The following is a 13773-nucleotide window of genomic DNA, read 5'->3' as shown; positions in this document are numbered from 1 at the left end:
TTTCAATGAATATGATCGTATTGCTGGGTACATTTTCAAAACTATAATGTTTTTACCCCTACAAAAAGTAATTTGGCAGTAACATGACAGTCAGATAGTAATATTGTGGTGATATCATAGAAATACCATGCTACTACCATGCTTTTTCTGACATGTATCTCCATCTGATATTTAAATTGTACTTCAAGGTAGTTCCAAGAATACCATACATTTCCAAAAAAATATGGTAGTACTTTTATTACTGTAGTGGTAAGTTTTGGACAGACACAACACTTGCATATGAATTCCTGGTGTAAACCAGTGATATTTTATTAGTATATACTATTAGTAGCTTTTTTTATATACATTTAATTAGCTTTTATTTTTATATTTTCACTTTTCATTTACATATTTTAATTTGATTATTCTTATTATTAATTTTGTTTATATATATATATATATATGTATGTTTAGGATTTATTAGTAATTTTGGTGCTTAAACTTCTTTTTGGGGAAAGTTACTTTTAAATGTAATGCATTACAATGTAGCATTACTACCTAAAAAAGTAACTAAATGTGTAGTACTTAGTTACTTTTTATGGAAAGTAATGTGTTACATTACTTTTGCATTACTTTTTATCATCTGGGCTGGGCTCTTTGTTTTTTAATATATTTTTTTGTTGTTGTTCTTAAACTTTTATTTTTATATTTTCACTGCTCATTTTAATTTACGTTTATTATGTGTTCTTGTCATTTTGATTATTTTTGTTTTTTATACGTTTATGTTTATGTGTTATTAGTAATTTTGGTAATTAAACTCAGTGCTGGGGAAGCTACTTTTAAAAGTAATGCGTTACAATATTGCGTTACTCCCTAAAAAGTAACTAACTGTGTAGTAACTGTGTAGTTACTTTTTATAGAAAGTAATGCGTTGTGTTACTTTTGCATTACTTTTTCTCATCTGGGCTGGGGTGTTTGTTTTTAATATATATATTTTTGGTTTTTATCAGTGCTGTTTAAACGATTAGTCGTGATTAATCGCATCCAAAATAAAAGTTTTTGTTTATATAATATATGTGTGGGTATTGTGTATATTTTTGTATATAAACACACACACACAGTATATATTTTGAAATATTTATATGTATTAACATGTATATATTTACATTCATATCATTTACATTAGGCCTATATATAAATATATTTAGTAAATAAACACAACATATTTTTCATAAATATATACATGCATGTGTGTTTTTATGTATACATAATAAATATGCACACACACACATACACGCCTTTGCACTTACTCCTGATTTCCCTCAACATGGAGACAGGAGAGCTGTCAGTCAATAAATGGAGTTACTTATTTAAAATAGTAACTCAGATATTTTCCTGTAAATTAAAAAGTTATCAATTACTTTGCTAGTTACTTCAAAAAAGTAATCTGATTACATAACTCGCGTTACTTAATGTGTTACTGCTTAAATTTATTCATTAGTTGCCAAATCAAAGTTTTTAATATTGATGTATTTTTATAATATTTATTTTATTTTAATATTGTAGTTTTAGATAACAGTAATCAGTGATGGGAATAACGGCGTTAGAAATAAACGGCGTTACTAACGGAGTTATTTTTTTCAGTAACGAGTAATCAAACGAATTACTGTTTCCCCCGTTATAACGCCGTTACCGTTACCGACGATGAAATGCGGAAATAACTTATCATTTATTTTTCAGTTCATATGAATGGATGCGTAGCGTACCTGTTTTTGATGAGCCGTAGACTTTAGTGTGAAGGCACACAACTAGCCGTCGCTTTCTCTTAGAATCAGAATCACAAGGATTTTGTTGTGAAAGAAAGATACAGAGCGAGAAAGTCTTTTATATCATGCAGAACTGACGCGCTATATGTAAACAATATTCTTTGTTGTATTTTCCTGTCAAAATAACGGAGGTCCTTCGGAATTCTTCAGCTTCTAAGAACTGCCGGTTTCTCCGGTAGTAGGCGGAACTAATGCGCAAACGGCAATCTCATTGGCTGGCGCTCACCAGTGATCGTCCCTGTTTTGATTTCAGCAAATCAGTTCGAGTGAACGCAGACATCGTAATTAATATTCATGAGCCCAGCAGATCATTAATCTTTAGTGCATTTTATATTGTTGTTAGTAGTAGAATTCGTAGTAGTTTTATCAGTATTATTTTTTATAGATACACTAAATGACAAACAATATCTTAAGCACCACCACCAGTCCTAAGATCAGTCAACATGACAATGCATTCGTACATGGTTATTCTAGTAGTTCTAATTACTAAAGTTTAATGCTAAATTATTATAATATCATATTATACTGCTTGATGGCAAAAGTGTACTTTCAGATATATATATATAAAAAAAAAAAAATTGCAACAACAACAAAAAATTTACTAGCCAATGGCTATTCTATTGCCAAGGTTGGAAGGTTGATAATATTTACAATATTTTTTTTTATTTGATAGGTGTCTCTCACATCAACATTAAAATACATTATAGTAGATTAGTGTACAATGTTTTATAATAATAATTTATTCTATTTAGTATCCATTTCATTCATTTAACATACTTAATATTGGGGACATCCAAGTTACTTGACATATCTGAGCATTTTTCTAAAAAAAAAAAAATAACACAGTAGTTACTTTCCCTAGTAATTAGTTACTAACTCACTTACTATTTGGGAGAAGTAACTAGTAACTCTAACTAATTACTCTTTTACAATAACATGCCCAACACTGACAATAACAACACTAGTGTGAACTGATGATGATGTCAGGCTGGACTGAGTGTGTGTGTGCGCGTCGCGTTTTACTCGTTCACAGCCTCAACGGTGTCACGGGGGGAAAGGCGGAGGAAGAGGAGCAGCAGCAGCAGGAGGAGGAGGAGGATGGGTTGGGGTTTGCTGTGGATGGGCTGCTTGTGCGTGCGTGCGTGTGTGTGAATAGTGTTGTGCGGAGCTGCTTGCTGGACGCGGGCCAGCGGTCCCTGTGAAACAGCGCGTTGAGAGCGGAGAGGGATGGGATGGGATGTGCTGGCACTGCCGCTGTCAGTCCGCTCCGCTCCGCTTGTGCAGCTTCACCGGGGATCACAACAACGACATGGATGATGCTGACTGCGAAGATGATTTAGGCCGGCGTGTGAACGTTTTCTTTTCGGATTTAACTTATTTGGATTACTATTGTTGCTGTTAGAGAACATTTATTTCTTATTTCGGCGAGGAATTCACGTACGCGGGAGCTAAAAAGGTAAATCGCGGGCTTTCCGCTTCTGTCTGTGAGGGGCTATTGAAGGATGGATGCGTTAAATCCGCGGTTTCGTTGTTTTTTTTACTTAACCAAACAGCTATACGTACATTTTACAGTCATACTGAATAAAACTCGAGCTAGTGCACTGATTTGTGACCGTACACGAAGGATATCATCGTTATTAGGAGCGATTTTAGGAGGTGAAAAGGGTCCTCGGAGTGTAAACTGTTCTGCAGCTAGCCTGCTAGCCACTTAACGTTACCTCAGAAACACAGAGGCATGTTATGTGAGAAATACTGCGTCGTTTCCACATAATGTTGACGTGTTTTGACGAACATCATCCTTAAGGTGATTTTTAAAAACTGTTCATGTTGTTTGTAAAGGAGTTTGCATACTAAACTTGCTAGCTCGTTTGCTCTGCTTGGTTACAATTACTGCCCATTCAGACTCATTCATCCATTTTCCCATGGCTGTTAACCTGTGCTGACAGCTGAATATGATCAGATCTGCTGTGGATAGTGACAGGAACTTAAAAGGATTGCATGCATGTGACCATCCCAGTCATATCCTTGAAATCCTTGAACAATGCGGCTGTGTTAAGTCTTGCTTTATTAGATTTACTGGAAATGTCCTATGACAGCCTCATAGAAAGGACTTGAAGTCTCAAAACCTACCTTTTTGGGCTATCTATCTATGGTAATGTCCTAAGACATAACCTGATTCCTACCTTGACAGCATTTTGGGCCTTTTTATGCCTGTCACTTTATTAAATGTGATAGTAATGCCTCTCATAGAAAGATATGTTGATTTGGGTTGTCTCAAAGACTTCTCACATCCACATAGATGTCTTTCACTTTAGTAAATTTGTTTGCAATGTTCATTGAGATGTGAATTGCCAATATAGACAGCATCATTGCTGCATTAGAGCATTTTGGGCTTCATAGATGCATTACACTATTAAACTTGGCTGCAACTTCCTATGAAAGGACTGTTTCAAAACCTGAGATGTCTAGCTAAACCACATTTCTGGGCTTTGTAGATGCGTTCAACTTTATTGGATTTAGTATCAGTGTCCTATGACATCCTTATAGGATGCAGGAGTCTGCAGAGATGTGAGCTTCCAAAATTTTTTAGCATCATAAATGGCCTCAAAAGGCTGTCTAGATAGCCAGGCCATTAGGTTTTGAGGCAAAGCCTGGAATAGGGGTCTGTCTGCAGACTGTAAACAAAGCAGACCGGGCTGTGTCTATGTAGGCAGCTGTGGTCCTGCCGGTTCAGGGTGACGGATGTCTTTTTTTTTGTGCTGCTCAGCCTGTGATGTCTGCACTGCAGGGCAGCAGTGTCAGCAGGCTGATGTACTCTAGAACACACGGTCATGCATGAAAACCAGACCTGTAGTCGCCCAGACTTTTATCATTTGTCAGTCTGCACCATGAGACTTAATTCGTGCTTGAATTTGTGATGAACATTGATTTTTCTGGCTTTGTGGTGTCTGTGTGGTCTGTGTGGTGCACTGTCATTTTGTTGTCATTGTGCATTAAGGGGGAATAATGGCTAAATGCCCCCATGCTATGTGTATAGGGTTGTGTCTGATGGTGTATACCGTCATGAGGACGTCAACCATCTCCAACCATGTTTAATATCTGTCTGATGTGATCTGAATTGGATGTTCACTAATTCAAATGCTTTTATATCTCTGTCGTCTACAATCATGCTGCTCAGTGACAGTGTATGCAAAGCTAACATGTAGCTTAGGATTTAGTACGGATAAACTGCAATGAAACCCTAAACAGTGCATCAGGGTCAACCTTAAATCTGCACTAGAGAGTGGGTTTATCATCAGATCAGATTATGTTACGCTGTAATCGTCTCTTCTGCAGTGTGCATCAGAGTAGCTGCACTTTATTATAAAGGCTGCAAGATTTTGGGGAGTCTAATTGCGATTTTTCTTACACAAATTGCAGTTGTGACTTTATTTATTTATTTTGAAATCTCCAAGCTGTGCTTGGCTGTAGGGCTGCACAATGTGACTATAAAATAATAATTCTTATTTTTGAATCTTTATAACTTATCAATTTTATGGTGATGATGATGGTTGTAATTAATTTAAAATCAATAATAAAGACTTTTTTTATATTTTATGTTATATTTCACTGCAAAATAAAAAATTGTATTTAGGAAAAATACAATATTAATAACAATGCTTAATGATAATACTAGTAGTTTACAGTACAGCTGTAAAATTGCAATACTAATATTTATGGCTTTCTTAATTTCAAACATTAAACTAGCAGGGAGGCCTTTAAGAAGTTGTCATTACAAGTTTGTGAAGATGGTTGGCTAGTTACGTTCCCAAATGCAACCCAAACTCAGAGAATATGCAGAGATTAGTTTGTTTGGCAGGATTTACTGTGATTCGAGGATAATGAGTTGCTCATGTGTAAAAAAACAAAAAACAAAGTGCGCTTCACTTAGAAGCATGCAGTGTATATAATTTATTTAAATCATGCAAAGTCATTTAATTGTGCAGCCCTTCTTCTTTGTCTATAAAAGACTGACAATGATTTACAAAGATTGCACTGACTGAAATGTGTGTCTTATGTGATTTTAATGACATCACAGGTTCGTAGGGCATTGTGAGTGTAGTGTGCCGCACCAGAGTTCAACTGAGGAAGAAGTGACTCACTGTTCAGTGATTACAGGCGAGGCATTTTGTAACCCCACACCAGACGCAGCATACAAACACACTACTGCAAACAAACCATTCTCAGCACCTGATTGTTAGATTCTGCAATTGTGGTTGAGAGCTATTCACCTCCCCCTCCAGATATACCCCAGTGAGGAGTGTTCTCATTCAGTGGAGCGGAGGTGTGACATCTTGAGCTCCAGGCTGTAAGGATGTGCTCCCATCATCACCAACATGCTGTTTGCTTCATTCAAAGCCTCCGGTTTAATCTCCTATTGTGTGGTGGGAAGTGTTCCTATCAAGCCTGACTCAGACCTTAAGAGGTTTAATATGGTGATGTAACCAAACTGCAGTGCTTTCGGGCTACCGCGAGGACGGTAATAAAGTTTAACCTTTAAGATTGGAAAGTCAGCCCAATATCAGCCACCACAAACTTTGGCTTATGCATCTTCTGCATCTTTTTCTTGTTATGAGCAGGCCTACATGGAATCTGTGCCCTTAAAAAGCTTGACAGATCTCCACAGAATTTAAACATCCATCATTCACAGTTCTACACTTCCCACCACACTGTTTGTTTATGAAATGTTTTGGCTAATTTGAATATGCTTTCAGCTGCCAGAAAGAGTGTAATGCTCTGTTTTACTTAGTTTAAACCTATTCCATGGGATTCTGCAGGTTTTAAAAAAAGTCTGGTTTGGAGTGTTTAATTAGGATAGTATGTCTACAAGGATATTGTACTTTGAGGAGGGATTGCGTAAGATTGCGTAAGATTAAATTTAATTGTTTACCTTTTTTTTTATAGTTTTTCGTGTTTATGATAAGCATGTACAAGGATACCGAACTATGAGTTTTTTATTTTTTTTATTTTTTTATAGGTTACATTTTGAGTAGGTGTTGGCTGGGAAATTAACATTTTAGTCTAAAGATAATCATAAACTTTAACTGTAGCATGCATGAACAAAACTATATATTCCATTCTTATTTATTAAGGTGCCCAAAAGACTAATCAGATTTTTATTTTCGGACACCCCTGCTGTAACCCTTAAAACCAGACAGCCACAGCATTGCCACCGGGGTGGTGATTGCGCTGATGGCTTGGGCCTGTCATCGCTGCTTGCAGCTACATTCCATTTTCATTTAATAAGGTGCCCAAATTACTAATCAGTTTATTATTATTTTTTTATTTTAGAAAGTCCTGTATTGCCAGGCTGGTTTATGTTTCTTAGGGGGCGTTATCGTAAAGATGTTTTAAAAGGGATCAATTTGGTTTTTGGACAGCTAGTAGATAAGTGAGCCGTCATTACCCAACCCCAAACTGGTGCATATATATGGTTTTAATGATGCTGCAGTGGTTCGAATCACTTATGCTGCCATTTTTATTCTCATAAATGAATATCATAAAAATTAGATGAGCTGACCTAATTGGGTCATGTGCAGCTCCAGGGAAGGAATTAGACATTTAAAAAAACCTCATCATTAAAGACGACCATATTCAGGTGAGCCAGTTCATATTGATTAAGGTTTGTCTTTATTATATGGAAATGTGATCTCACTCAGTGGTTGAGGGATAAGAATACAGATGTTGCTTGAGGGCATGTTATTCTGAAGACAGGATATCAGCTTTTAGATGGAGTTGGAGTTAGATTCAGTGTTAGCACAACCAAGAGAAATTCATCACGCCAAGCCCTCCTGTAAAAACATCTTCACAGGTCAATAACAAACTCACACCACTCTGTTCGGACACACATACACAATTAATCATGTGGTCCTGTCACATGCTTGTGCATTTGAGGTTGTGTAGCTCCACTGAGGAGGAGAAGAGGAAGAAAGGATGTGTTTCTAGTCCTGTGACTCCCCTCCTCCAGTCTTTCCCCCCACGTGTGTGTGTGGAGGAAATGTGAGCCATGCTGCTTTTATCAGCCTCATTGTTTGTGTTCCTCAGGGACGGCGCTTCCTGATGGCAGCCAGAACGCTCCACATGTTCCCATTCTGATGTCCTTACATACACCACCACGCTGAAAAGCTTAAGAAATGTCTTGTATTTTTCACTTTTTTCCAATTTCCTTTTAACTTGGCCTACATATAGAGGTAGAGGGGGTGGATGAGAGTGTGAAAGCATGGAGGAATAGAATAAGAGCGAGATATAGCACACTAGAGAGAGTGAGTCAGTGGACTACTGCATTCTGACTCGTACAGGATGTATAAACAGGAACCGGACGGAAAGTCCGCTGATGGATGTGAACTACTGCCACTGTTAGTATCACATTCACAGACGCTGAAATCCCTCGAAACATTTTTCCCTTTAAGAGAAAATAAACAAAAAATGAAAAGCTCTCTTTTGAAGGGAAAAGAACAATGGGAGTATCGGGTTGCACTTTGGTTCTTTGTACTCGAGTTGTCAAACCAGCTCAATCCTAAAGGCAGTATAACTCACGTGATGACATGGCTGTTAGTCAGACACAGATGTGTCCGTCCACCTGCTCGTAATGGGATGTTTACTATACAGCTTGGCACAGAAGCAGCGATCTTAAGTAAACACTCACAAAAATTGTGTGTGAGAGTGAATGGAAAGCGAGTGGGAGTGAGCAGTGATTTGAGATCAAACGATAGGAGCGTGCGGACCATAGTAACTCCAGACATGTATCATAGGTGAAATGCGTCTGGACTGCGAACACCCTGTGGGAAGACTTCTGAATGCACATACTCATTTTACCCTGGAGGAAAGTGTGTTGTTAGTGTGTTTGTTTTTCTTGCAGATTCAATTTAATATTAATTATGAGCAGGCCTCTGTGGTTTAAAAAGATAAAAAGAGACATTACTCACCATGGCAGATGGCAATCAAAGCGCTAATCAGATTGTGCGATGGTGAAGGTATCTATACGAACTGACATGGCACGATCCCTCTTTCATCAATTAGTGATGGTTGAGGGGAGTTTTATATTAACACGGATATTAACAGCAGCTGTAAGCCCTGATCTCTAGGCGGTGATGAATTTCAAATAGAAGCTTATGTGTGATGTGTGTGCTTGTGACATATATACAATACATATACGTTAACTGCAGTTTTGAGTAGGGATGTAACAGTATTGTCAATATTGCATCGTGGTCACATGACGATATGAAACGATAGATCTTCTGGGCAAAAGTGGAGTTTTTAATATACATTCTTATTCTAACATAAAAGGTCTTTAAAGTTGTGTTTTTGGCCATTATTGCCACGTTATCTGTCAAAAAAACCAAAACCAAAAACACAATATGGCTAATCCCTTCAAAGTCTGTTTTCGCTGTGCGTTTCAAAGCAAAGCGCGCACTTCGTTCAAGCGACCAGCTCGTGATTTGGTGTTTTCCACGGCTCAGAACATCTCCGGTCCGTGAATGAATTCAGTGAACTCGTTGCATGTGCTGTGAATTTAGCGCGTGTTTGGGAATGTAGCGGCCATCAGTTATGCTTTATTTTCGGAGCAAATGATTACAGCATTTCACTAGATTTGTAGCGAGACGCGTTACTAAAGCTGGAGTTTTCTGTCAAAATAAAAGCTCTTCTGCCGTTTCCATCAAAATAAAAGCTTTAAAAGTGCAGTATGAATTGCTGACAACTAGCGGTTTAAATGGGTAACGTTGCTGCAGTCCAAATTCAAAATATCTCTTTCAAGAGTAGAAATGAGTAAAAATTGACTGTTTTTATACTTAAAATGAGAGTCAGTGGGGTCTAGAACAGAATTATGATTCCAAAGTTGGTCTTCTTAGTAAAAGCCGCTGTTTTGATGTTTTTTTTAGTGCTCATGGTATTAGCAGTTTCAGGTAAACCTTACCTTAAACAACAAGTTTAAAAAAAGGAAGATGTGGTTGGTTGCTTTATATGTCATTCAAAAAATCTGCAAAGTGTAGAAGAGTTAAAATAACAAGTGTTTTTAGATAGAAAGTAGTAGAAGTTGACCGAAAAATATATTTGGCTGGTGTAAAAATTTAAATTTAATGTCAAAATTAAGAATAACAAGGAAGTTTAAATTATCTAAAATTATTTTATCTTCAAATTGTCTTATCGGTACCGATAACCATAAAAATGCATAATATCAGTGCCGATAATTGGCCAGGCCGACCCCTAGAAAGTAGTAGTCATTATCTCATCTCTAACCATAAAAGTGTGCAAGTACTCTGTATGTGAAACTACATGCCTTTTACCTCTTTTTATTATTTGTTTTATAATATGATTTCTAAAATTGGTGGTAGCCATGTTAAGTGTGTCTGCAGTTAATATATATTTGAACTATAAGGATTTTAAGCAAAATACACTTAAACATCAAAAAAACAATCATAGCTACTCAGCATCAGCACTGAAGTGTGAGATAATTTAGTTTAAAAGTGTGTGTGGGGAGTGAATGAAATTGCGTTCTGCTGCTTGACTGGGAATCGCGCTGCATGTGTGTAAGGAGAGTTTCTATTTTTGTCATGTCACCATGACCTAGTATTTACAGTTGATTTCACCCTGCTGTGAATGTGCTTTCACTAATCTCTCTCTCTCTCTCTCTCTCTCTCTCTCTCTCCACAACAGATGACGGAAGGGCGGAGATGTCAGGTCCATCTCCTGGATGACAGGAAATTGGAGCTCCTGGTACAGGTAAGACAACATACTTTTCATTTACAACCATTCAGATAATGGCAAACATGACCCAAATATGATGTTATAGGTTTTCAGTTGGTAAATTGATTCTGTTTAACAATGTCCAGTATTAGTAAAAAATTATGAAAATTGTATAACTGCTGAAATATATAGGTGTGAAGTTTTGGTGTGTGTTTTTGCAATAAAGACATCAGGTTTCCTCTTGTTTGTCTGAGAAGGGAAATCCTCATTGTTCCTCTGAGACTTAATTAATGTCTTGTGGAAATAGGGGGTTCTTTATCAGTCCATGTGCATGTATGAGTTTGAATGTTTGCTCAGTGTGTGCAAATGTAATATGACTCCGATTTCACAGCTAAACAGACCCTGAGATTAGTTCACCCTGACCTGAACTCTGTCTTATGTTTGTGCATATGTCTCTCAAGTGTCTTTTAAACATCAGCACCACTAATAGTCAATCTGGCAGGTTTAGGTTCCTATAACAACCCAAACCAGCAGCCTCTTAAGTCACCTACCCAATCACGCATACAGCGGCCCCCTCCTGAGCAAAGCACTCCATAAATCCTTCTATTAGAACACAAACATCTTCTCTCAGGATGAGTTTAGTTTCCATAACAACCCTGTCTGTCTCCCATGCCCCATCAGCCCTCAGACCTCAATATAAACAGAAGTGTCTCCTCAGCACTGCTCTGTTTCCTCAACACTCATACTCATATGAACTTTCTCAGGAAATCCCTAATCATGAGGTAAACAATGCCTGTGGCATCTCAGTCACTGAACAAACGTCTGCCTCTCAGTCACTGAAAAAAAAAAAGAAACAACTTCTATCATTTTTGAAGTTATAATATTTTTTCTTTTTTTATTCTGTTCTGTTTTTTTCCATTCTGTTTTTTTGTATTCGTTTCTGTCTGAAAAGTTGAAAACTTCTTTTGTATTCTGGGAAACATGTAAGTATCTTCTGTAGCTTCTGAAAGGCAGTACTAAATGAAAAATTAAAAAAAGATATTTAGTCAAATTGATAGATCTCAAAATCATGTAGTTGTTGTTGGAAAGAGACAACGACTCAAATACACAACAATGCTGAAAAACCAAAGAATCTGTGGGACCTGAAGGAGTTTTCTGATGAACAGTGGCCAGTTTAACTGTTCAGGACTTGTGAACACCTATCACTAAACAAAAAAAAAAAAAAACACAGCTGTGGATCATTCAGGTAACAAAAAAGTATGTAAACGTTTGAACGGGGTCATTATTATAAATTCCAGCTATTATTTTCTCTTGTGGCTAAATGTAAATGTCTTTAATGTGAAATATCTTACTCAGGTTAGTACTAAATAAAAAATAACATGCATTTTGTATGATCCCTCTTATTTTGGCAAAATAATTTTGCAGATTCTGCAATGTAAACTTTTGACTTGCGATTATAGTGTTTATTATTTATTATCTTGAATTAGCTTTTGTTTTTGTATTTTCATGTGGTAATTTTATCTGCCTGTGTAGTTTGTATATTTCTGTATAGGTTTTATTTATTTTGTTTGTTGTAGTTTTAGTAATTTTTGTACTTCAACTTATTTTATTTCAGTATCATATTTAATATTTAATTTTTTAATCTAATATTTATATTTGATTTTATTTCAGCTTATTTAAATTTCAAAACTTTTATAACACTGATTTGATTCTTTTATGTTATCTCCTCTTATATTTTGCTTTGCTTTCTGTTACATTTTCTTTTCTGATGTCTTTATTTTTCTTTACTATTGTTTATTATTTTGTTCTGTCCTGCTCAGTTCAGTTCTATTTGTGTCTCTCTCTCTTTAATGTTCTCTCGCTCTTTCATGCCTGTCAGGTGCGGTTAGGTGACCTGATTCCTCTAGACTTCAATCCAGTTTAAACTCCATCATAGTTGGAGAAATGTAATTTCTCAGCCTCCTCCATCTCTTATTTTCCACACACACTCTAAAATGCTGGTTGAGTTGATTGCGGTTGCAGTTTCGATCTGATAAACAGAGAAATCTAGAAAAGAGAGGAGGTGAAAGAGTCCTTAACAATCAGGTAAGAGGGGATTTCCAGGTAGGGATAGAAAAAAGAAGGGATGAGGCAGAGGGGTAGTCAGTGTCTCTACAGTTCTGATTTATTGAGCTGTTGTAGAGACGCTTATTCCATAATCTTTACACATTTGTCCTACTTTAGTCATGAGTACTTAGATGTATGCTCTTTTTGCACTGGGTAAAAGATTTAGTCGGTTCTTTCTGCTTTCTGACTTGTCTTTTTCCTCCTCTCTCTCTTCCTCCATGTGGGCGGATGTTCTGGAGAAGGTTGTGTAGGTTAATCGCGCCATTGAGAATTCTGCTGTTTTTCCAAGTTAGTTTTTTCTGCATGTTCCTTGAGGAACAGCTCTTCCCTTTTTCTGTAAGAGCAGTTGTGTTGTGTTGAATTTTACATTTGGAGACAAGCATAATTTGCTTGCCGAAAGGACCAAAAGGGATAACTAACTTGATTAAAATTTAAACAGAGGAATTTCCAACTGTGGCAGTTTTGCATAGCCTTATTTTCTTTTTATGAAAATTAAATACAAACTATGGTGCGATGTTTTGTGGAAACTGGGGTAGATAGTATTTTTTTAATTTAAAGCCAATAACAAATGTAAAAAAAAAATTCAGCCTTTAAGATGTGAGACATCTTACATACGCAGCAGTGAAGTCATTGTCTAGTTCGGTTTTCCTGATGGGTCTCTGTTGGATCTTTTTGTAGCCTCATTTAACTGCTTCCTCTTCCCTTCTTCCTCGCCTCATTAGAGGCGATGTACCATTCTGAAGGTTATCGTGGATGATCTTACATTGTGCGATATCTTTGTGAATGATTTTATAGTCCCTTTAGAGACTGAACATTGCTGCTGTCTCATCATTTGTGGGCTTATTTTCATGCAATGCTGTTGAAATCATTTAGTTTGAATTAGCTTTAGTAGAGGTACGTTTTCGTTTCCTTTTTATGTTCTGTTGGCAGTTTTGACATGACTTTGGTTTATAGCAAGGTAGACAGTCTTACAGTACAAGAGCTGTCAACAGTCTTGTTCAGATTTTTTCCCAAGTTGTATAATCTTGCTCTCTTTTTCAGATGTCTAACTGCTTGTTAGCATCACCCACCTGTCTCTCCACAGCAGGCTGTAATTTTCTGAGTGATGTGCGTTTAGCGCGTGTATTCGTCATTTTCT

At 36.8% G+C, this 13773-nt stretch overlaps 1 protein-coding gene across 1 annotated transcript in view; it reads left to right on the top strand.

Moving 5' to 3' along the window:
- Positions 1 to 13773, top strand: part of frmd4a (FERM domain containing 4A) — an 80715-nt gene that overhangs the window by 24078 nt on the left and 42864 nt on the right. Inside the window, 1 exon segment of the mRNA XM_051135203.1 lies at positions 10500 to 10565. Coding sequence (XP_050991160.1) covers positions 10500 to 10565 — 66 coding nt within the window.

Source organism: Labeo rohita, chromosome 18, assembly GCF_022985175.1.
Source record: "Labeo rohita strain BAU-BD-2019 chromosome 18, IGBB_LRoh.1.0, whole genome shotgun sequence".
Lineage (NCBI taxonomy): Eukaryota > Metazoa > Chordata > Actinopteri > Cypriniformes > Cyprinidae > Labeo > Labeo rohita.
This window is presented reverse-complemented; position numbering and strand designations above follow the sequence as displayed.